The 22,543-nt window shown below is 46.9% G+C and overlaps 1 protein-coding gene across 2 annotated transcripts; it reads left to right on the top strand.

Annotated features, from left to right (window-relative positions):
- Nucleotides 1-5,851: 5,851 nt before the first annotated feature.
- On the top strand, nucleotides 5,852-15,580 carry Tmem128 (transmembrane protein 128). 2 transcript variants are annotated; one of them, XM_006251099.5, is made up of 5 exons: nucleotides 5,852-6,675; nucleotides 8,354-8,495; nucleotides 10,846-11,004; nucleotides 13,290-13,396; nucleotides 13,794-15,580. In XM_006251099.5, exons 1-4 carry the CDS (start codon nucleotides 6,585-6,587, stop codon nucleotides 13,387-13,389), a joined length of 492 nt encoding a protein of 163 aa, XP_006251161.1. In that variant the 5' UTR covers nucleotides 5,852-6,584; the 3' UTR covers nucleotides 13,390-13,396; nucleotides 13,794-15,580. The 2 variants fall into 2 exon arrangements, with proteins under 2 accessions (XP_006251161.1, NP_001101832.1); NM_001108362.2 differs by having other exon boundaries at nucleotides 6,581-6,675; nucleotides 15,012-15,580.
- Nucleotides 15,581-22,543: the final 6,963 nt, after the last annotated feature.

The following is a 22,543-nucleotide window of genomic DNA, read 5'->3' as shown; positions in this document are numbered from 1 at the left end:
CAGCTCTGGCTTACAGGCACCAGCTGCCATGTCTACTGGGCGCTGGGGACCTAAATACAGGCCTCGCACTTGCACGGCGGCATTAACTGAGAGATTTTCCAGTCCTGAGGAACTCTTTTTCTGAAAGGGAAAATGTTTTGGTCCTGTATATACAGGTGACAAAAGTTGGCATCAACAGTCTAATTTTAGGTATGTGGGGAGGGCACCTCTATGTCCTCAGGCTTTGCCAGTATGATGGTGGCTTAGAACAGGGCAACTTAACCACACACTGTCCTTTCACAGAACCAACACTCCCAGATTGGGCCAGAAATCTCCAGGAGCACTTGGGGACACATACAGTTAAGGGTGCCTGCCTGCCAGGTGACTCAGTCCCCAGCCAGCTCCCTGATTCCCTATGCCACTTCTCTTGTAGTCTTAGGAAATGGCACTTTTCCTGCCCAGGTTTGTTAACTGACACCAACACCTGTCACCTTCTGGAAACAGCCAGCAGGGCTGGGGATGCCCTGTTTTCCCCTGTGAGGTGGATGACCTTGGGACTTAATGAGGCTGTCTATGCTCTTGGTGCCCACCAGGGTCATGGTGACTCTCTACTCCACCATTGAAGTCAGGCTCCTGCACAGACTCCCCTCCTACTCTTGCCTAAAATCAGAAGCAAGGCTGTTGGGGACTGAGATGGTTACCAGAGGAAGAAGATGGTGGCCACAAACATAATACCTTTTTTTTTAGGATGATCTTGCTATCTCTTTGTGGCAGACATTAGGGCTGTTGGACACTCGCACCAGCCTGATTGAAGCTATTTTTCCTTCTGACCTTAAGGAACTGTCCAGAGAAACTCCAGTGTTTATTTTTAAAGTTCCGCATGGATTCCGTGATCGCAAAGTCTGTTTCGGCTGTGACTCTTGTTACTTTGATGATTGGGGTCTGCTTTGTTCGTCATAGAATTTCTCCCAGGATAGTGAAATGACTATTTGTAAGCAATAACAAGGCTCATGGATGTGCTCGGGTGGTATTTACAATGTTTTCAGGGTGACAGGTCTGATCTGGGGCTGATGTCCTAGTAACTCAGCAAACCCTGAAGCTACAGTGGCTTTGAAGCCCACAGACATTCTGTTTTCCAATAAATATGTGGCCATGTTAACATTCAGTTTATGTTAGGCTGAGTAAGGCATCGACAACAACTATGAGTAAGACGGTCATAATGACTGTATTGTAATGAGACTTGTATAAATCTCTCTGTCTCTGTGCACCCCTGCCTGGCTGACTGGCTGCCCCCTCACAGGGTGGCTACCGCATACAATGCAGATACTTTAGACAAAGGGGGCGATGTGTCCCTTGTGGGAGAAAGTAGGATGGTGCTACTCAAAAGGACAATTTCAAACTTATGAATTATTTAGTATTGGAATTGTCCGTTAATCCGGTTGCTTTGCTGTTGGCAGTGGTAAATGACATCTCAGAAAGCACGGCCCTTTGCGTCGCCCTTATACAGGGAGAAACTTCTGGTGAGCAGAGCCCTTAAAAGGCTGCTTGACACAGCTTAAGAAGTGAAGCACGGATGAGAGGCATGGTTTGAAGATGATAGAACCGAAAGGTTAAAACAAACCAGAAAAGTAGATCTGAGATTCAAAAAATATCCATGGTGAAAGTAAGCAAGGAGAAAATGCTCCCGGAAGAGGTCACACATGTGTGTATAAATGTGTAGACCAAGAAAAGCATGTTAAAACCACAGTCTCCTCCCCAGCTAATGGGAAACACTTATCAAATTGAGCGAGTTCATTGATGGAGAAAGTGCGGAAGATAGATGGTTTCATCTGCCCCCTGCTGGCGGGAATGTAAAGTAAGCCCCCTTTTATTGATAATGTTAGCAAATACTGCATGACGTTAATATTTGATCTTGCTATACCATGGTAACACTATAGCTCTTGTGGAAGTAGCCAGACATATGTGTGAAGAGTATATATGTCATTAATTTTTTTTATGAATGAGGGCATTTTTTCCTCAAGGTTTCTCCTTAAAATGAAAGGCTTTAAAATGCTATTTATTAATACTTACTGGGTGCCTTCCAGGTGATGGTGCTTCACTAAGAGCTGTGCATGTATTAGTTTCCCCGGAGGTTCTCCTGGACTATTTGCTGATTTATAGGGCAGCTACGGGGCTCAAAGGAAAAAAGGGGGCTGGATCAGTCTGGCCACAGGGTTGTAGGAACAGGAAATGACTTATGTTAGTGATTCTTCCCTCACTGTGATAGAATGGCCAATGGAAACTTAACAGAAGACATTTTATTTTGGCTGGTGGTTGTGGACCATCCTAGCAGGGGTGATTTGTAAAGTTCTCAGCCGTGGGACTATGCAGCAGGGTTCCTCACATCAGGGCAGCAAAAGGAAGCAGGGAATGGGACTAGACGTGAAGCAGGGCAAGACCATAATCCTCAGAGGTTCTGCCCCCCTAGTGGTCCACGTCTATTAGTCACATCTTTCACCATCAAGGTTGTACGACCTGCCCACCATATCATCCTGGGGACCCAGTGTTCAGATTCATGAGCCTGTTGGGAAACACTTTATATCCAATCACAACGTTACTCGGAAGAGCACTGGTGTGGGGGAGCTGACTCAGTTTGTGGAATGCTTGCCTCACAAGCCCGAGGCCCTGAGTTTGGTCCCCAGAACCCACAGGGAAATGGAAGGCAGAGTGGTGCATGACTGTAGTCCCAGCACTGGGGAAAGGGACACAAGGTGATCTCTTGGATTCACGGGCCAGCTAGTCTAGCCTATTCGGTGAGTTCCAGACCAATGGCAGACCCTGTGTGAAAGAAGTGGCCAGTGTTCTTAAGGATGGCACATGAAGTTTTCCTCTGCCTCCATCTGCACCTGTAAACAGATGTGCACCCACCAACATACAAAGACATGCATATTCATAAACTTAACACATGTGTTGGGGGGGTTAAGAAAAATGTATAAACTCTTTGCAAAGGATAATGACAGCCACACTTAGTCCAATAAGGCCACACGCCCTAGACCTTCGAATCCTTCTCAAATAGTGCCACTCCCTAGTGACTTAGCATTCAAATATCTGAGTCTATAGGGGCTGTTCTCATTCAAACCACCACAGCCAGTAATGATGGCCAGTGAGGCTACCAGCTCCAGAGCTCACATCGAAAGGTTTGATTTTAGTTATGTGTTTGTGGGGGTGGAGTGGGGATAGAGTTGTTCACACGTGTGCAGGTATCTGTGGAGGCCAGAGGCCTCAGCTACCTTGGAGTCTGAGTTACAGGTGGTTGGTAGTGGGCTGCCTGGCGCTGGGAAAAGAACTTGGGTCTCCTTCAAGAATGGCAAGTGTTCCTAACCACTGAACTATCTCCATAGTCTCCTGGGGTCCACATTATAAACTGGTCTACCTAGGGCTCAGGAGGATTCATGAATGGGAACCCCCCCAACACATGTGTTAAGTTTATGAATGTATGTGTATGTTCCAGGGACTGAGAGGTCTGGTTTGGGTCATGTTCCTCTGAGACAGGGTTAACCTCCTGAAAACAACCAGAACCACAGCAGAAAGGGAGAAAGGTGGGAGTGCTGTCTGTGATTAGGTTATAGAGTCCCAGATATGTGTTCTGTATTTGCCAGACAATGAGAACATGACTGCCTCTTCTCAGGTCCAACTGAGGAGAATTTTGATAGGTGGAGAATGAAAATCAAGCTTGATAATTGGAAAGGATGACATGAACAGCGGGGATCTAGATTCTAAGGTCAAGAAAACTGATGAATGAACAAGTGGATCAAGGCTGGCCATATAGCTCAGTGGTTAGATCACTTCCCTGGCAAGTGCACAGCCATGGGTTTGACCCTCATCAGCATGTATATCCATACACATGCGTGCATACGCACACACGGACACACACACACACACACAGAGACACAGAGACACAGAGAGACAGAGAGACAGAGAGAGACAGAGACAGAGAGAGACATAGACAGAGAGAGACAAAGAGAGAGACAGAGAGAGACAGGGACAGAGATACAGACACAGATAGAAAGGGAGAGAGACAGACAGACAGAGACAGAGAGATAGGGGAAGGGCACAAAAAGTGTCAGATGTTGGATCTTGCAGGCGGGCAAGCCTAGAGAATGGCAGGTACCACTGTCTGAATGCGCAGGCCACAAAAGGCATGGAGTGATGCTATCAGAACGGAGTTATCTTCCTTCGAGTATATGCAACTTCATGGATGAATAGACTGGTATTTATCACTTGCCCCAGAGCCCACAGACAGGGAGCAGGATTCAATAGAGTATAAACATGTGGACTTAACTAGACAGCTAACGGGGCAAAGGTCACAGTCAAATTCATTTTCTCCCACAGGTAATCAACGTTGAAAATGAAAATTTCTTTGTTGGTTTCGGCCTGTATCACATATCTATAATTAAGGTGTCACGGTGAATACACTGAAGGACTTAGGAGACAGGCCTCGGCAAAGAAGATGTCATTAAATATTGGACTGGTTCCAATCAGCTTTTAAGTATCATCAACATGGTGTAAAGGCAGTACCGTTAAAAATACCAGGGGAGATACCTGGAAGGATTTCAGATCTAAATACAAAGTCTTCAGAAACACCACAGGGGAAACTTGACCTGACCCAAATATACCACATATGGAAACTCCAGAATGGCTGTGACTCTCGTGGGACTATCCAGTTTCCAGGGAGACCCAGCAGTGACCCTTCTTAGTTGATGGGACAAACTGACTGTTCTGTTAACAAGACTTTCTGATCTTGTACAGGGGGGAAAGGGGGAGAGCAGAGAAGAGCTGAATCTGGTTCTTTAGGATCCTGGAAAGAAAAAGAAAAACCAGGAAAAGGGAGTTATTGTTTAGAAAGGCCATCCGATCTGCTCAGCAGTTGCTCTTTGCCTCAAAGGACATAGAAAGGCTAAAGTAACAACAGAAGCAAATTCAAAGAAACATGACCCCTTTCTGGACTATTTCTTCATCGGCCCCCAACACCATATGGAAGAGTGCTCAGATGTTCCTGCTGGGATGTGATGCTGTAGTCAGCTCACCTCTTTGCCTTCCTTACACACCCTGGCAGAGCACACGACCTCTCTTCCATACTCCCCAAACCCTGAATGCTGATTTCTATTATGGCGCTGTATTGACATTGTCTCCGCCATTACATTCCTACCCCATGCTGAACATTTACTGTCAGTAGTTGGTCAGAAAAATGTTGCTTGGATTAATGAAACATTTCTGGACATTTCTAGGAGCCCTGTACTATCTGCTATATCTCAGGCCGGTTTTGAACCGGGGGCACTTGAAGAGCAAGGTCAGTTCTTACTCATCTCGTTTCCATGGCCTGGCCTCATGCAGGGCAGTTCTTAGTAAACAGCAGGTGCAATAAATGTTTGATTGGTTAAGGGCAAACTTTCTGAGCTCATGACTCACTAGGGAGAGTAGGAGAATAAACGATAGGGTTCCTGATAGAGGAAAAAGTCGTGATCCAGTGAAATGCATGTTATGGGCATTGGGTGGTGGGAACAATTGGCTGGAAAAGCAGGCTGGTTCCCACAGTCCAGAGAGGGTCGTTTTTCACAAGCCCAGAGAAGAGGCTCTAAACCAGTGGTCTTCCCTTAAGTCCAACAAATCAGATATAGAGGTGGATATAATGTCTATTAGACAGAAAGGCAAATAGCCTTGGGTTCTTTTCTTGCCCAAAGACCTGCAACCTGTCGGTATTACCAGAGACAAAATGAACAGAACACCAAAGTAGTGATCACAGAAAACAAAAAACCAAAAGCAAACAAAAAACTTATCTGCAGCAAATGGGAACAAGGGGAATTGCTTCTAAAATGAATTCCCAGAAACTGGGGAAAGCTGAAGTTTATTTTTAAGAGGACTGCAGACTCTGGAGGCAAACGGTGTCATCACATCTGGGAGGGAGCATCCTGCAGAGTTAGTCTGAGTGCATGCTTTCACTCTTCTAGGCTATGAAAGTGAGAGTTGAGGATCTTGAGGCATTATCATCTGTCTCAGAGTTATACTTCTGAACAACCTTGAAGGTGAGGGAAAACACCCATCATTGGGGCTCAGAATACTGAATCAGAACTCTGTCACTTTCTTGCTTTTTGGTAAACCGACTGGGGTGTGGGGGGAGTGCGATTTATTTTTATCTCAGAGGTTGCTTCTCCCTGATATGACAGTTCTCTGCTCTTCCTGAGACTGCCTACAATTCATCTCAGACTAGCGGAGCAACCCTCACAGAGCAAGAGTAGCCAGGAGACTGGAGTTCAGACTTGGACAGAAGGTTTTCTGTGCTTAGAGGCTGGAAGCTGGATGTTCTTGGGGTCGCGCAGCCAGAGGCAAGGCTAATCTTGGTCGTTTAGAGCTTCCATAGATAGGAATAACCAGGGACTAACTGCTCCTGAGACCAGAGATCAGTATTTTAAAGTTCAAATTCGTCTTGGTGAGTTAGCTCGGGTTCTTTGCTCACTAAAACCGCCAAGGTAATACAGTTTTAATCCGAGCGTCCGGAGACTCCGCCCCTGGGCCTGGCGTCGGAAGTGCTGCATGCAGTCACTTCCGTCGCACTGGCGGGCGTCAAGATGGACGCTCCGTGGGCTCGGGAGCAGCTTCGGCGGCGTTACCTATTTCCTCCTGAAGTGGAGCTGGACTGCGAGGAGGAGGCCAAGGCAGGTGAGGCTCCCCAGATTCTCGGTCCCAGGGCTTACCTTGTAGGGCCGCGAGTCGGTGTCCAGGGTCCTGACAGGTCTTGCAACCCTCGCATCCTCCCCTGAGCTGCATTTCCGCATTCCGTGGAGAGCTGACTTAACACACCAGCTTGGAAACACCCTTGAAAATGAAAACTAACCGTATTTTCCTAGTCTTAAGAATTAACCCAAGAACCTATACAAAGACGTATGCAGAGTGTTTCACTTCAGCTTTGCTGTGATATGGATGGATGGATATACCTAGATGCCTGTCAGCAGAAAGCTAGCAAAATAAGTTTGGATGAGATGTATCTCTGCCTGGTACATCAGATAGACTTTTCTATGTCTCCGTGGGTAGTTTTCAGAAGGAACCTCAGAACAATACATGACATGCCACCATTTGGGTACCAGCTACAATCCGTTATGTATCTTTTTAAACCCCCCCCCCCCCCCCCCCGTGGATGCACAGAATAAGAAAATTCCATAGGAACTGATAATGTTGGTTGCCTATAGGCTGGAGAACGGCAAGGATGAGAGACGGTTTATTTTAGAGCCATTTGACCTGGATGTTGTAGAACCTTTGTTTATTTGTTAGCTTTTTCTAAATAAACCCTGGCAACATTGTGCCAAGGCATGAAAGTGTATACATTTTGAGACTATCTTCAAGAATTTGTGTTAGGGCTAACCTCTCCAGAGACTCTGATAGTCATCTGGACCTCACTTGGAGACCAGCAGTCCTCATGTGACAATACAGAGAGGGCATGCCAGAATCCCTTCATTTTGTTTGCAGGGAGAGCCATGACTTACCTGTCAACCCTGCAGTCCATGCTGTGCTCTGGGGCTAGAGCTCTAGTGTTCCATTCCATGTTGGAGGTACCCCAAAAGCTGATGTCTGTTTAAAATACCTTGTGTAAGTTTTACTGTATTTGGCATTTTCTTTTTATTAGTGTATGCACACACACTAATTGGTGCACGTGCTTTTGGAGGCCCGAGATTATTAACGTTGGGCATCTTCCTCTGTTGATCTCCGCATTCTTTTTTTTTTTTTTTTTCTGAGACTAGGTGTCCCTTGGCCCCAGGATCCACCTGTCTCTGTCCCAGCGTTGGAGTTACAGTCATGCACTGCCATGTTCAGTTTTATGTGGGTGTTGGGGATGAACTCGGGTTCTCATGTTTGTGCAGCAAGCATCTTACCCACAGAATCCTCTCTTTCCCATGTTTTTGACATTTTACGTAGTTAACATGACTAATTACTTTCCTAGAGGAAATGTGAAATAAATGACCATACTTCTGGATGCCACTGCTGTATCTAGAGGATTATGAAGGTTTAAGATTCCAAGATTCTTTTTGCAGGAATAACTAGTATGTTGAGCATATTTTCTAGTGAGCACCTGTTAACCATTTCAGCAAATGTTAATCTGCCGTTTTAGTTATTTGTTTGGTTGGTTCTTGGTGTAGAACTCAAGGCTTCATGCATACTGAAGATGCATTCTACCATTGGGCTACATCTCTGCCCCTCCATATAAACTTATGCTCACGGTCTGACAGAAGGAGTTGGCACTGTAGTGGGTGGGGTTCTAGTTCCTGGGAAGCTCTAGGACATGACTTCATCTGGTATAAAACATTGGGCAAGTTCATAACTCAAAATCTCCCCTATTTTATAGAGACACCCACAGCTGTTGAGAGAAAGGAGAGGCCTCTTCCAAGACTTAACATTCACTCTGGATTCTGGATTTTGGCGTCCATCATTGTGACCTATTACGTTGATTTCTTTAAAACCTTTAAAGAAAATTTTCACACCAATAGGTAAGAAAACCTTGTTTCGACAGGTGTAGAGACATATGCTCTGAATCCCAGCACTCGGGAGGCAGAGGCAGGGGGATCTCTTTGAGTTCAAAGCCAGCCTGATCTACACATCGAGTTCCAGGACATCCAGGGCTACGTTAGTGAAACTGTCTCAAATAATCAAAAAAAGAAAGAAAAGAACAAAATCCCTCGTTGCTTCATGTTCCGTTTGTTACAGCTTGTCAGTTGAATTCTCAAAACAGGTAAGAGATGGTGAGCTGGCTCGGTTGGTGAAATGCTTGCTATTACAAGCACGTTGACCTGAGTTTGATCCCCAGAACCTACATTAAAAGACAAAGAACAGAAAAAAGAAGAAAACAAGAAAAGAAAAAGCCAGTTTGGTGCCTATAATCACAGCTCTGGGTAGGTGGAGATGGGGATCCCTGGACTTACTGACTGAATCAGGGAGCTCCACGTCTGTGAGAGAAGGTGGAGAGTGACCAAGAAAGACATCCAGTGTTGACCTCTGGCCTACATATACACACATGTACATGCACATGCACACGCATGCAGGCACATATATACATGTGCATGCACACTGTTGACCTCTGGCATTGTTAGTCTCTATCAGACATGATGTTGAATCAACTGTTGATGATACAGAAAAAAGCAAGACGCTTTAGCCAAAAGGTGCAGGTTTGCACATATAAGCCTAGTAAGTTTCGGGGGTATGGTGTATGTGAGATCTTAGTTATCCTATGTTGTCTTCTCAGGACCCCTCCCATTACCCTTATATATACACTGTTAGCTACCTGATGTAAGCTAATTCTAATAGTCATTTTACCATGTTACATGCAGTAGATTATGCCATTGTACCTTGTATGGATGCAATTTAAAATTTTTACTTGTGCCTCCAGAAGACTGGAGAATAAAGGCCTGAGAACCAGAGGAGGAGTGGGAACTGTGACCCGAGAAGGGTGTGTTTCAGAGTAGTTAGGGCCGAGTAGTTACCACGGGGGTGATTAGAGGGTGTGACTCAGAGTTAGTTGCCTTGGAGGTCAGCGGGAGGAGTCAGGCGCTTAGGTCTGAGTCCTAGTGTCAAATAGCCCTTCATACCCAAGGGCGGATCCTGTCCTCTCTCATCCCAGGGGCTGACCACGGAGCAGAGGTTATGCACCATGCGTGAATAATGTGGAGGCTGTCGGGTATCAGAAAAGGGGGAGATGTAGGTGATGTCTGACCTGGCACATGAGGAATGTGTTTAAACGTGCCAGGAACAGTGGCTAGACACAGCAGCAGAGCCATAAAAGACACAGACAGGAACTTGGTCATGCCGAATCATGGGAAATGCAGTCCTCCAAGTCTTCAGGTAGAACCGTGCGAGACGTGAAGTAGCTCATTTAAATTCCGAAAAAGAGACTGCTCGATCTTTCATGAGGAAGCAATGTTTTAACACCACCATCCCCACCCCACGCCCGTTCTGAGGGTTGGCGCTTTGGTAGGTCATGTGACTTGCCTAAGTGAGTTTTAGATGGAGAACTGGGGCCCAGCACCTTTCTCTTGAGTGTCTGCTTCCTGAAGGGGGTGGACTCCGCTCGCTCTCCAGGCTTTTATTTCCACACTCCCACAGGCCACACGGACAAAGGGGGAGTTTGGGGTCTGGAACCAAGGAATGTCTGTGTGTGGGATTTAGTGTCAAGAGAAGCTCTGTTCACACTCCCCAGAGCCACGCTCTTCCCTCAGCTCCATCAGTAACAAAACTGACACTTGGTTTTAATCAGCCAGCCAGCTTCATCTCTCTGCTGGTTTAGAACCTACTGGGAGAGAGCAGAGTATCTGAAATGCCACCTCAGCGGCTGCTCTTATGTGACCTATAACTTGGGTGGTGCTCAGGGTGGGTCTGGCATGGCGTCAGGGACGCCTCTGATTTCAGCAGCGTATTTTCTGAGGTAGCAGACTCACTACCAGGTGTCATGGTGCCTACTTGGCAGGGCTTGGGCAGGATGCCAGGAGGGCCTGGGGGTGTTGCTTGGTGCCACCATGCTGGGGAGTTCGACTTTTTAGTGCTTTAGGTGTGTGTCCTTTCATTAGGCTTTCCTAGGACTTGAATGTGAGCAAAGTAGCCATCAGAAATGATCCCACACAGTTCAACCACAGCATGAAGTGGGGGGCCTGGGACCACATGCCCTCCAGTGGCAGAGGCAGTATAGACATTAGACACTGGGCCAGGGCTGTGGGGATGAGCGACAGTTGAAAGCACAGGCCTGGTGTCAACGTGGTGAGTGCCCAAGGCCCCCTACCAGGCCAAGGCTACGGCCTATACTTCCCCCAGCACGGCTGACACTCGCTTTCTTCCTCTTTGTCTCCACAGTTGGTTTCTCTTTGGTGGGGCCTTGTTGTTTGTCAGCCTGTCAATTGCATTTTACTGCATAGTCTATCTGGAATGGTATCGTGGGATTGAAGAATATGATGTCAAGTACCCAACGCTGGTGCCCATCACAACTGCAACTTTCATCGCAGCAGGGGTCTGGTGAGTGGATGTTGAGTGTGAATGAAAAGCAATCACTTGGCGTTCAGGTAATGATGAGTGGGACCCAGACCCCAAATCAAGCGGTGCACCAGGGAAAAGGGTGTCCCAGGCACTCTGCTCTTTGGGGATCTCCTATCAATTTCTTTCTCCCTTAATCGGCCTTAGTTCTTTAAGACAGAGAAGGTGACTTCTGCGCATACTCTGCATTGTGTTTTGTTCATTAAGTGTCTTTCATTGTGATGGATGAGACAAAAGGAAAACCAAGTGCAGCCGAGTGAACTGATCACAAGGCGAGTGCTGCTGCCTTAGTTTGGGGAGGAGTAGAACTGCTGTCCTGATGGTCCCTCCTGCTCCCTCCCTTTGCCTCACTGTGCCTTCCTGCCACGGGCAAATGCTGCCCCCTCTCTGGCCTCTTTGTGCATCCCATAAACACTGTTCTGTTTGTCTGTGTTTTGAACAGTACAGTCACCAGTCTTTAGTATTTAACTCTACACATGCAGTGTGTGCTGTTCACGTGTAGTTTGCTCCCAGCAGCTATTCACTCCAGTTGTCATACCACCGTGTAACTGAATCCTAGTGTATCTGTTATGCAGCCACACTGTCAGGCTGTTTATAGTTGGTGCTGCTTGGAAGGATGTTAAGAGCCCCCTGCTCTCTGCTGGGCTTCTGTGTGTATGCATATACCCAGAAAGGTAAGGCTTGTACATCTAAATGTCCATTCCTCCAGCTTCCTTACATAGCATCAGGCTCTTCCTAAGTGGTTGAGCTGTCTCACCAGCCACTGTCCCCCAAAGTGAATGTCCTCTGTGTTAAACATGTTCAGTCCTTTTTTCTCTGTTGTTCTCTAAACAACACAGTGAATAGCGCCCTGGGCAGCAGTTCACAGTGTGTGGCACTGCAAGGATCCTAGGGATTTGACATAAGGACGTGGGGAAAGTCGCAGGTGCTCTGCAGAGACAGTGCTCCCGTAAGGCCACTGAGCATTTCGAGACTTGGTGTCTGCAAGATTTTCGAGCTAATGATTCCTAGGTAGGAAGGGACGCCTGTCATGCTTTTCCAGATTGTCTAGTGGCACACTGTAGCTTGTAGTTCTTGTACAGGGGAAGTAGCTGTGCCTTCTAAAGGTTATATGTCCTTCACAGTGCGCACAGGCCAGGACTGTTCAACCCATTCCCTGTTGCCAGCGGGAGTCCACTTTGTAAATTCATGTATGCTCAGTGAAGAAATGAGGCTATTTTAGGAAAAGGGAAAAGGAAAGGTAACACTTGCTCACTGAAGAAAAACTTGTAAATAACAAAAAAACAAAAAAAACAAAAAAAACATGTAGAGTAAACCAAGCTTCTGCTCTTAGGGTTTTCTTTATGTAAACTGGATTCTGCTTTTTGGGAAAATCTTAATTCTTTATGTACATTCCACTCAAATGCCCTTTCTTTGACCCAGTTCCGCCTGCAGTTGGACACTTGCCACTGTGAGGTCAGGGTGGACCAAGGATGCTGTTTCACTTTTCATTCTGTAGCAGGAACATCCCCAAAAAACATCAAATTAGTTTTAGTCCTGTGGCTTGTGGCTATTTGACATCTCTATTTCTCCAGGATTACAGATTAAAACCCATAGCTGTCTGGAGAGCGTATTTAATTTTATATGCTTTCCCTGATAGCTTCTGCTTCTATCAGTTCAGTCACTGAAACTCAACTGCTTTTAGGAAGTGTTTTATTTGATTTGGTGACAGGAATACTGTTTTTTGGGATGAAGGCTTTATAGCATCGTGCACAGCATTGGTTTTTCATGCTATTTTAAGAGCCGTTTCACCTTTTTCCCATGATAATGCCTGAGACGATAAAGTAGTCTGCAGCCATTTGAGTTTGAGGGCCATCCCACATGCTAGCGATGAGAGGCCGTGTTACCCCAGGTCACAGTGCAGCTTCTCTCAGCACAGGCAGAAATTTCCTTCCCAGGGCTGAATAGATGGCTCAGCGGTTAAGAGCACTGACTGCTCTTCCCAAGGTCCTGAGTTCAAATCCCAGCAACCACATGGTGGCTCGCAACCATCTGTAATGGGATCCGATGCCCTCTTCTGGTGTGTCTGAAGACAGCGACAGTATACTCATCATATATATGAAATAAATAAATCTTTAAAAAAAGAACTCTCCTTCCCATCAGGTCATGGTCTGAACACCTGCATGGGTGGACGTTCTCAAGCGGAGCTCCCACCCGGACTCTGGAGGGTAATATACTTGTGTCATCCTACTTGCTGGTGTCAGCTGTTTGGTTGTGGTTTCTTTCAGCTTCAACCTGGCTCTGTGGAATGTGTGGTCATTTTTCACTCCCTTGCTGCTGTTCACCCAGTTTATGGGGGTCGTGATGTTCATCTCCCTCCTCGGATGAGCTCCAGGTAAGATACCTGTTTCTCACGGTGAGCTGTGGAACCTTGCAGTCCCTTCTTGAGAGCCCCCTGACAGGCTGCCTGGGAATCACTTCCTGTTGTGTCTGTGCTGTAGCGTTTCACCAGTGAGCACAGCTGCAAGGACTGAGGCCCCCTCCCAGTTTTAAGTGCTCGATTTTCAGAGACAGCATCATGCCTTTCAAAGAACGAGTAAAGACAGCATGTTCGTCTTAATGTAGATAAGCTCACAAGAGGCCATTTTTCCTTGTGTGCATGACTGTTGGCGGGATGGCTCTTAGAAGTAGTATGGGAATCAGGAGATCCTAGCCAGCTGGGGACAGTTCTGCCATTTTCTATAGATATTGGATGAATGGTACCCTAGCCCTTTTTAAAAAATTCTTTTCAGGGACCGAAGACATGGCTCACTGGTGAAGATCACTGGTTCCTCTTGCAGAGGACCTGCTTTCAATTCCTGGCATCTCTGTTGTGGCTCACAACCTTCCGTAACTCTACATCCAGATCTAACACCTTGGCCTCCGCAGATGTCAGGTGCACATGTGCTGTACACACACACACACACACACACACACACACACACACACACACACACAGGCAAACCACTCAGGTGCATACAATAAAAATGAATCTTAAAAAATTCTGCCCTTTTTCTACTATTTAGAGAATTTATGTGTCCCTGCCCAGGTTGGGAGTATTGATAAACGTTTATTAAATAAGTGTATAGGGTGTTAGGATTAGGGTGAAAGAGACATTATAGTTCCTCCCCTCATGCCAGATACATCTGACTTAGAGAAAATCCACTTGAAAGGGGCTACTTGCACACAGGGGAAGTGAGACTCAGGGAAGTGGAGGTCAGAATGACGGGTGGGGCTCAGGGCCAGGGTGTTCCAGCTGACTGAGTGTGTGCACCCTGCTGCCCTTAGTGGGGAGTGCGGTGTGGAGGTACATGTGATCCTGCTGTTGCTAGTCAGAGGCGAGTTGCTGGCCATCATCACGCTGACACAAACATTGTCTTCCAGCATCAAACTGTGTCCAGAGACCAATGAGACCTATGGGACCCCTTGTTCCTGTGCACATCTCACTTTAAGAGGTTTAGAGTCCCTGTATCATCCTATTCCCACAGCTTTGGCTGGCCCTGATTCCCACCTTTCTCTCCTCACACCCCTTCCCCAGTGAATGGAGATCTTGGGCTCTGACGATTTGGCTGTTCTTAGGTGTTTGGGTGCTTTGGACTTCTACGTGCCTGGTGTATGCTTGGCAGTGAGAGTAGTGTGGTGCTGGGAGCCGTGAAGATTGCCCTGTTTTTCTTTTTTAAGTATATATTTGTGTGTATGAGTGTTTGTATATATGCTTGTTTGTGTATGTATGCATCTCATGTGCCTCTGGTACCCTCGGAGGCCAGAAGAAGGCACAGGATGCCTTAGAACTGGAGTTAAAGAGATCGTGAGCTTTCATGTGGGTGCAGGGAATTGAATCCAAGTCTTCTGCAAGAACAGCCCGTGCCCTTCACCACTGCACCATCTCTCCAGGTGCAACACTTTGTTTTTAATGGGAATTCAAGAGCTTGCGATGTTTCACTTGGCACATAAATGCTGTTTTCTTCCAGACTTAAGAACATGACCATTTAAAGTGAACAAAGCGTCCAGCTTGTCCGCTGACACAAAGGAGAAGCTCACTGTGCACTAGTGTCTCTGAAGTGAGTTGTTTCCCTGGAAAATTGGTGACTTTCTAGATCTGCTGTGGAAATCAGAATAAATGATCTTTCTCTTGGGTGTTCAAAACAAGTGATTGATTTTCAGCAGTTTTGTTAGACAGAGCTAGAGAGCGTTAATCTGTCAGATTTTGGAGATGGTAGTGGCTCCTCACAGGAGCACAGTCCCCAGGTTTACAGTCTGGCCCATCTACTTGAAGGCTAGCTGCCCTTGTATATAGGTGGTTGGATGAAGCATGACAGAATCGTGTTGCCACTGTTAGTAGTCATTGGAGAGCTCGTATTTGTCACAGCTTTTTAGGTAAGAGGACCAAATGAAAGTATCTTATGGTTTCCTGTTATTCTGGATTTTATCATTATCTAAGTTATTGGGTTTTTAACATTTTTCAACTTAAGTTCTTTTAATAATGTTCAAGTATATATACTTTTTTTCTGTAACATCAATAAAATATTTTTATAACTTTCTTGTGCATTTGGTTAATACAAATTTGGGGCTAGCTTCCGTTTTTTGCTGTTTGTATTTAGAGTTAACTAGAAATAATGTATCCTCTTCTTAGAGTAGGCTACCCTGTTCTTAAGTGACTGGCACACAGTAGAGGCATCATCAGCGAACAAGAGTAATGAGGGAAAGAGAAACTGGGGTGTATGAGGGCTCAGACACAGAGTAGACTCAGTAGAGTCAAGCCAGTTTGTCGTTTTGTGTGGGGAGGTCTATGGAGACTCTCATTTAGAACAGAGTGTGAACCAGGCCCAGGCCAGAGTCAGCTAGACAAGGATGTCAGCACTGATGGCCCAGGACAGGCTGGCGACTGCTGACCTACCAGGCAGAGTGGCTGTCTGGCCTTGTAGTGAACATGGCTCTGGTAGTCACTCACATAAACTGTCCTGGCTTGAATTTTTAAAATTTAGTCTACGCTTTAAACCCCAAGTTGTCAAGGGACAGACACTGTGTCCGACTAAGATGGTAGGAAGAAGACTCCGTTGCTCTGGTATCCTACAAGAGCAGTACATGCTCTTAGCTGATGGGCAGTCTCTCCAGCCCCCAGCCTTTGCTTTTATTGTAATGACTAAAGAAATGAGTGATGTCATGCCATCTCACCACATCTAAACAGCCAAGGGGAGGGGCACCCCTTGTGAGTGATGAATGTTGAAATTAATGGTTGTATAGTTCTAGTCATCAAGGTGACAACTGTGACAACAGAATGAGGCATTGCTCTTTGACGGTCAGTGAAGAGCAAGTGGACATTGCTCCTGGCCCTCAGGCTCTGATCCAAGCCTGCTTGTCTTGCTTGAAGCACCCTGGGGTGGTTCTAGTGAGCAGCTTGGGTAGAGACAGCCCTGGAGAAGCCAGGGTGCTAGGGTGGGTGGGAACATATCCAGATAGCAATGTCACTTAGTTGGCAAGGATGGGAACCAGATGAGGACTTCCCCAAGTCTTCTGGGACCTGGCTAAGGAGGCCTTGGTTTTTCTAAGAAACCTAAAGCAAGATTTAATGTTCCTGACTGAATCTGCTTTATGTAGAATAGAAAAAACAAAAGGGCTTGTGTGGCTAGAGAGAAGCGCTTGCTGTGCAGATGTGAGGGCTGGAGTTTGGATTAACCAGAGCCTACATAAGAGCCAGAGGTAGATGAAGCCTACCTGTGGTCCCAGTGCTCAGGAATCAGAAGGAATCCCTGGAACAAGCTGGTTAGCCAGACTACCCAGAAGGGAAGCTGTAGGTTCAGTAGAGAGACCTTCCCAGCCTTAACATATAAGGCATAGTGGAAGACCCCATGTTAATTTCAACTCTTCACACATACACATATGCTACACTACATATGTGCACACACATGTGAGCATGTAGGCACACATGTATACTACACATACTGTACTTACAAAATAAAAGAAGCCTGGCTCTCCTTAAGCAGATCTTGTTAAGGGTTTGGGGGGAGGGACTGGGGACTGGGCTTCAGTGGCTGAGGTTAGAGTAAATGGTCTTGAAAGTTTGGCTCTGTAGGCCAGGCTGGCCTCAAACTCAAGAGATCCATCAGCACCCGCCTCTGCCTCCAGAGTGCTGGGATCAAAGGCATGCACCGCTACTGCTTGCTAGATGACTCAGAGTTAAGACTAGCTACTCTTCCAAAGGACCCAGGTTCAATTCTCAGCACCTACATGGTAGCTTACAACCGTCTACAACTCCAGTCCTGGGGTGTTTAAGACTCTCACACTGACATACATGCGGGCAAAACACCAATGCACACAAATGAATAAATTTTATTTAAAAAGAAACGAAACAAAAAAGAAAGTTTGGCAGTGCTGGAGGTGGAGCCCACGGCCTCACTTCTGTGAGAACTCTAGCACGGAGCTGCACTGCCTTCAGTCTTTACAGTTTTTGTAAAAAAAAAAAATTTTTTTACAAGTTCTTGGAATCTTAGCATCCTTGAAGTGGAAAGAGTTAAATATTCTAGTCAGTTGTCTCCAGATATTTTAGAATTGAGATTGTAGTCTGTTGGTCACACAAGGAAGTAGAGCAGCAGAGCCGTCCCAGGTCAGAGAAGGTTGAGAAGGTGGGCAAGTCCAAGAGTGGAGGATTGCCTAGTCCACAGAGGACATGAATTCACAAAAGGCCTTCAGGTCTGCAGCTGAGGAACTCTGTCCCTGTGGCGTTGGAATGTGATTCACTTCCAAACCGTCTGAGCCTTAAGGGCTGCTGTAGTTTGTCTTTCTTCCCTGAGCAGTTTTGAGGCTTGTATAGCTCAGGCCAGCCCTGAACTTGCTACATAGCTTAGGCTGGCCTTGAGCCTGTAAACTTCCTACTTCAGCTTTCTTAATGCTGGGGTTACAGGCCTTTGTCTCCATGGCCAGTTTCCAAGTTTTCGCATCCTTTACTTGGAGTACAGTCCACATGGCGTTGAGGGAGCCATTCCTGTGGGCAGGCAAATGTAAGATTTCCCACTTGCAGATAAACATCATGTTAAACTGTCTCATGTTTCTTGAGTGAGGCCTATTTCTTTCATCCCTCTATACTGCAAAACCACCAGAGAATTTCCTGTTTATTGTCCATCTCTGTTCCTCTCTTAAAGAAATTACAGGGAGTGTGATGATAAATGCCTGTGATCTCAGCTACTTGGGAGGCTGAAGCAGGAAGGTTTTTGGGTTTGAGGCCAGTCTGGGCTACATAGGAGAGCTTGTCTCGATTTTTTAAAAAGCGCTGGGGAGATATATATATATATATATATATATATATATATATATATATATATATATATATATATGACTCAGAGATGGGGTGCTTGCCCACTGTGTATAAAACCCTGAGCTTTCACCACAGAACCTTGAGAGTAAAAAAGAAACTTCATTGTGGCATGTGAAGTGCAAGGGATGAGTCCATCATGTGTGTGATACGAAGGAATCACAAAGGACATGAAATGCTTTGTCCTTGCCAGCTCATACCTGGCAGGAATGAACAGACGTGAGTTCAGCATGCCATGAGCCAAATATCCACGGCATCCTTCACCGCCCCCAACACTTGCACCATCTCTTTTGTGACCATCAGAACTTTCCTTACGTAGCTCTATGTCCCATCAACAGGGGTCACAGAGAAAGCCTCCCAGGTCTCATTTGATCTTTGGACCAAGTCCCACTTTCGTCTGTATGTTCCGGGTATCTATTGCTGCATAACAAACCACACCCTAATGTACGTGGCTTGAAACAACGGCCACCATTTATTCTGCTCAAGAATCTGAAATCTGAGCAGGAGTTGGCAGGGACACCTTGTTTCTGCCTCACAGGAGCAAGACTCAACTGAGATTGGACAAGTCCCTTCCAAAATGCTTCACTGAAGTGAAGCAATGGGTGCTGGCTACAGGGTTCACTCTTTGTTGACCTCTTTATGAGGCAGCTTGGATTTCCCAGATCCAAAGGGAAGGGCTGTGGCTTTCACCATCCTTAAATACATGTATGACTTACAGGTGGAGCCTACAAGTCAGCATCCCAGTTCTGACTGGGGAACAGCGATATGGTGACTCTAGTCCACCAGCCTGTACTTTCAGCTGCTCTGGCTTGGATCTTACAGTCTAACAAAGCCAAGGACACATGAGGCAGCTTTGGCTGGATAATGTCTAGCAGGAACCAACAGGAGAATCATGGTGCAGATCTAAAGGGTTGTAGAGTCAAATGGCCTTTTACAGATAAGTTATTTTTCCATCAGACAACTCTTCTATTTCTGAGAATTAAGTGACCACAGTTTCCATTATGAGCTAGATATTATCTGATCTAGCCAACCACATGGTTACAAGTACACAGTCGTGTCTGTTGTCAAGCAGATGTGGCATGTAAAACATAGAACAAGTTGACCAGCAGGTAGTCCATTATCCCTTCCAGATTGACATCTGCGTCATGGCCTCAATTCTTTGATCCACATCTACAGGAGCATGGCAAGACGGCACCAACCTAAAGTGGACAACTACAGTCTTGCAGTCCCACATATTGCCGACCCTGATGGACAGTAGTCAATAAAACCTCCTCCTGTGCCCAGAATGATTGACTGCTGTGTCCTATGGTCTGTCTTGTCTGAATAAAGAAGTGTAAGGAGCAGAAACCTGCCTAGAACCATGGTTTTGGGAGGCTCAGTGATCAATGACTTGGAAAGATGAACTATCTGAAGACCAAGGCATGTGGGAAAGAGGACTGAGGATGGATGTCCAAATGGATACTGTATAAAAACATGCACCCCCAAAGAACTATGACCAGCAGGAACCCACAGTGTTAGGTGGTTTAGCAAACTGATACCCAGAAAGCTACAATGAGCCCAGCAGTAAGCTGCCCACTGGACACCTTATTCTGCGGATCTGCTTGGGAGAGGTAGGGTTGTGTTGGGCCCTCTTTTTTTTTTTTTTAAAGATTTATTTATTTATAATACATAAGTACACTGTAGCTGTCTTCAAACACACCAGAAGAGGGCATCAGATCCCATTACAGATGGTTGTGAGCCACCATGTGGTTGCTGGGAATTGAACTCAGGACCTCTGGAAGAGCAGTCAGTGCTCTTAACCATTGAGCCATCTCTCCAGCCCCGTGTTGGGCCCTCTTATCATGGAGGAAAGGGGGATTTTTCCCTCCTGGGCTGGCCACACAGGGCGTCCTATCAGACTGTTGCTGACATCCTCATCTGTTCACTTATGGGTGTCTCATTATCATGAGATCTCACACACATTAATGAAGGAGATGTGACCGCAGGAGGGACTGAAAGCCTTAGCTCAGTTGGTAAGTACTTAGCTTGCCTCTTAAGTATGAAGACCTAAGCTCAATCCTCTGAATATCCATTTAAAAAAAAGTCAGAATGATGGCACACATGTGCAACCCCCCCACTGAGGAGCAGAGATGAGTGGATCCCTGGGGCTCACCCCATACTCATCCTAGCCTATGTGACAAGTTGAGGCGGAATAGGCAGCAGGAACCGTGCTGGACGAGTGACACCTAAGGTTGTCATCTGGTCTCTACACATGTACACATGTATTTGCACCCCCCACCCTCCCACGTGACCGTGGTATTAGCTCAGAGCCCATTTTAGTGTTTACTACAAGGTCTTTTTAGAAAATGAAAGGACACAGAGAAGTAGCCCCATTTGGGTGAAGCTTCTTAGGCAGTTGGTAGCATTCCGTCTGTGTGGATTTCCTACTTTGATGCCTAGCCCAGCACCGTGCATGGAGGGGTCAGGAAGCTGTATGGAAGGTGCTCTCCATCATTCCAGAAGGAAAACAATCCCATGATACTGGGAAAGGCATCAGAAAAAGTGACAGGATACAGTTGCAGGGTTTCTTGAGATCCGTTCCCTTGGCAATCAAAGGTTCGTTGGGATCTGTAGAGTGACAGATTTGGCACTGACCAGGGTAACATTTGTGGGCTTTTGAAGTTGCAATCATTTATTTAGTTATTTATCGAGGGTGTGTGCATATCACTGTGGACCAATAGGAAGTCAGAGGAAAACCTGAAAGGAATTTGTCCTCTCCTTCCGCCAAGTGGGGGTTGGGCATCCAACTCAGGTGGTCAGGCTTGGTGTCGAGTGTCTTTACCTGGGGAGGCATCCCGCTGGTGTCATTTCAATCATTCTTTCCACACAAGGGAAGCCCCTGTCTGCACCGGCCTCCCGCTTTTCAGAGGATAGCTATTCTGGGCTTGGAGCTTGCTGCCTCCTCCTGAGACCCTCTCAACCTTCTTGGCAGGGGTCTTCCAGCGGTGCTTGTATCTCCAGGAAGGGCTGAGTTGCCTTAGGGTGGCAGCTGTCTGCTGTAGGATCTCATCTGATCATTGGCTGAGTCTTCAGGGCTAAGTGAGTGCAGAAAATATCTCAGTGTGGATTACCTAGATATAATTTGAATGAACAAATGTATTTAATGATGAAGTCAAGGCAAGTCTCCAGAGCTCCTTGGGCCCACGACGTCTTGCCCCGTTTCATCCCATCCCCCTTTAGCAGTCACCACCAACTGTTGCCGTGTCCGTGTGCAGGGTGTCCTGCTAATAAAAACCGTGGGTTTCCTTGTTAAAATATGAAGAACTTGAAATCGGCTACAGCAGAGCGTTAGAACCAAGGTGGAGCGGGCGTCTCGGCCTGTGCTCTGCCCCGCATTGCCCTCTCCGAACCCTAAGTCCCGATTGCTCCCCATTGCCCTCTCGCACCACACTGATGGGCTCCAGGCTCTTACTAGGTCATGGCCAACCATAGTAAGCTCTTTCGCAGAAATCCGCTGCGCTTCCTCTTGGCACCGGAGCGGAGCGCCTAGGGGACTGTCTCAGTACAAAGCTTTGGAATGGAAGCAATTGGACTCTCGAGACTACAGGGACCCTTTTCCCCTGCTCACCTCCCTCTGGGAGCATCTCCAGAAGAGGATACCGAGGGATGACTTCTTGTGTAGCGGTACCAGTCTCAGTTATCGTCGAGGCTCGCACTCAGGTTCCCACACAGGCACCCACAAGGGACAAACGGACCCCAAAGATGTCTATCCCTTGCTTCTTACCCTGAGCCACTCATAGGTCAAAAAGCACCAGTAGCCGCAGAAATTAGGACACACAAGTGAGAAAGACCCATGCATGCTTAGCCCCTGTGGGCCCACCCAAAAAGTCTTGGGGTCGGGGACACAACCTTGGCGCAGCCACGCCCTCAACAACCCTCTGATCTGGCTCCCACGACTCCATGTGTCCCCTGGTATCCCACCCCTTCCCGCCAGTCCCGGAGCCGACGGGCGGCACCTGTTTCAATACTGGGTTTCCTGGGAGCCGAGGTGGGGTAGGAGGGCTGGGCGCGGGGGTGGGGTGCGGGTGGCACAGGCAAAGCAGAGGTGCAGCAGGGCTCGAGGCTCAGCGGCAGGGGCAACTGGCTGCAGGGACCTGAGCTGGCATCAGGAGCTCGGGGAGGGAGGCCAGCGAACCTAACTGAGGGCCGGGAGTA

Source organism: Rattus norvegicus, chromosome 14 (assembly GCF_036323735.1).
Source record: "Rattus norvegicus strain BN/NHsdMcwi chromosome 14, GRCr8, whole genome shotgun sequence".
Taxonomy (NCBI): Eukaryota; Metazoa; Chordata; class Mammalia; order Rodentia; family Muridae; genus Rattus; species Rattus norvegicus.
This window is presented reverse-complemented; position numbering and strand designations above follow the sequence as displayed.

What these genes read in the sequence shown, in the direction of transcription:
- Tmem128 (XM_006251099.5), top strand. Translation starts at nt 6,585, where the DNA reads ATGGACGCTCCGTGGGCTCGGGAGCAGCTTCGGCGGCGTTACCTATTT. An exon ending in GAAAATTTTCACACCAATAG is followed by an intron (nt 8,496 to 10,845) that starts GTAAGAAAACCT and finishes TTGTCTCCACAG; the next exon opens with TTGGTTTCTCTTTGGTGGGG. An exon ending in TTCATCGCAGCAGGGGTCTG is followed by an intron (nt 11,005 to 13,289) that starts GTGAGTGGATGT and finishes GGTTTCTTTCAG; the next exon opens with CTTCAACCTGGCTCTGTGGA.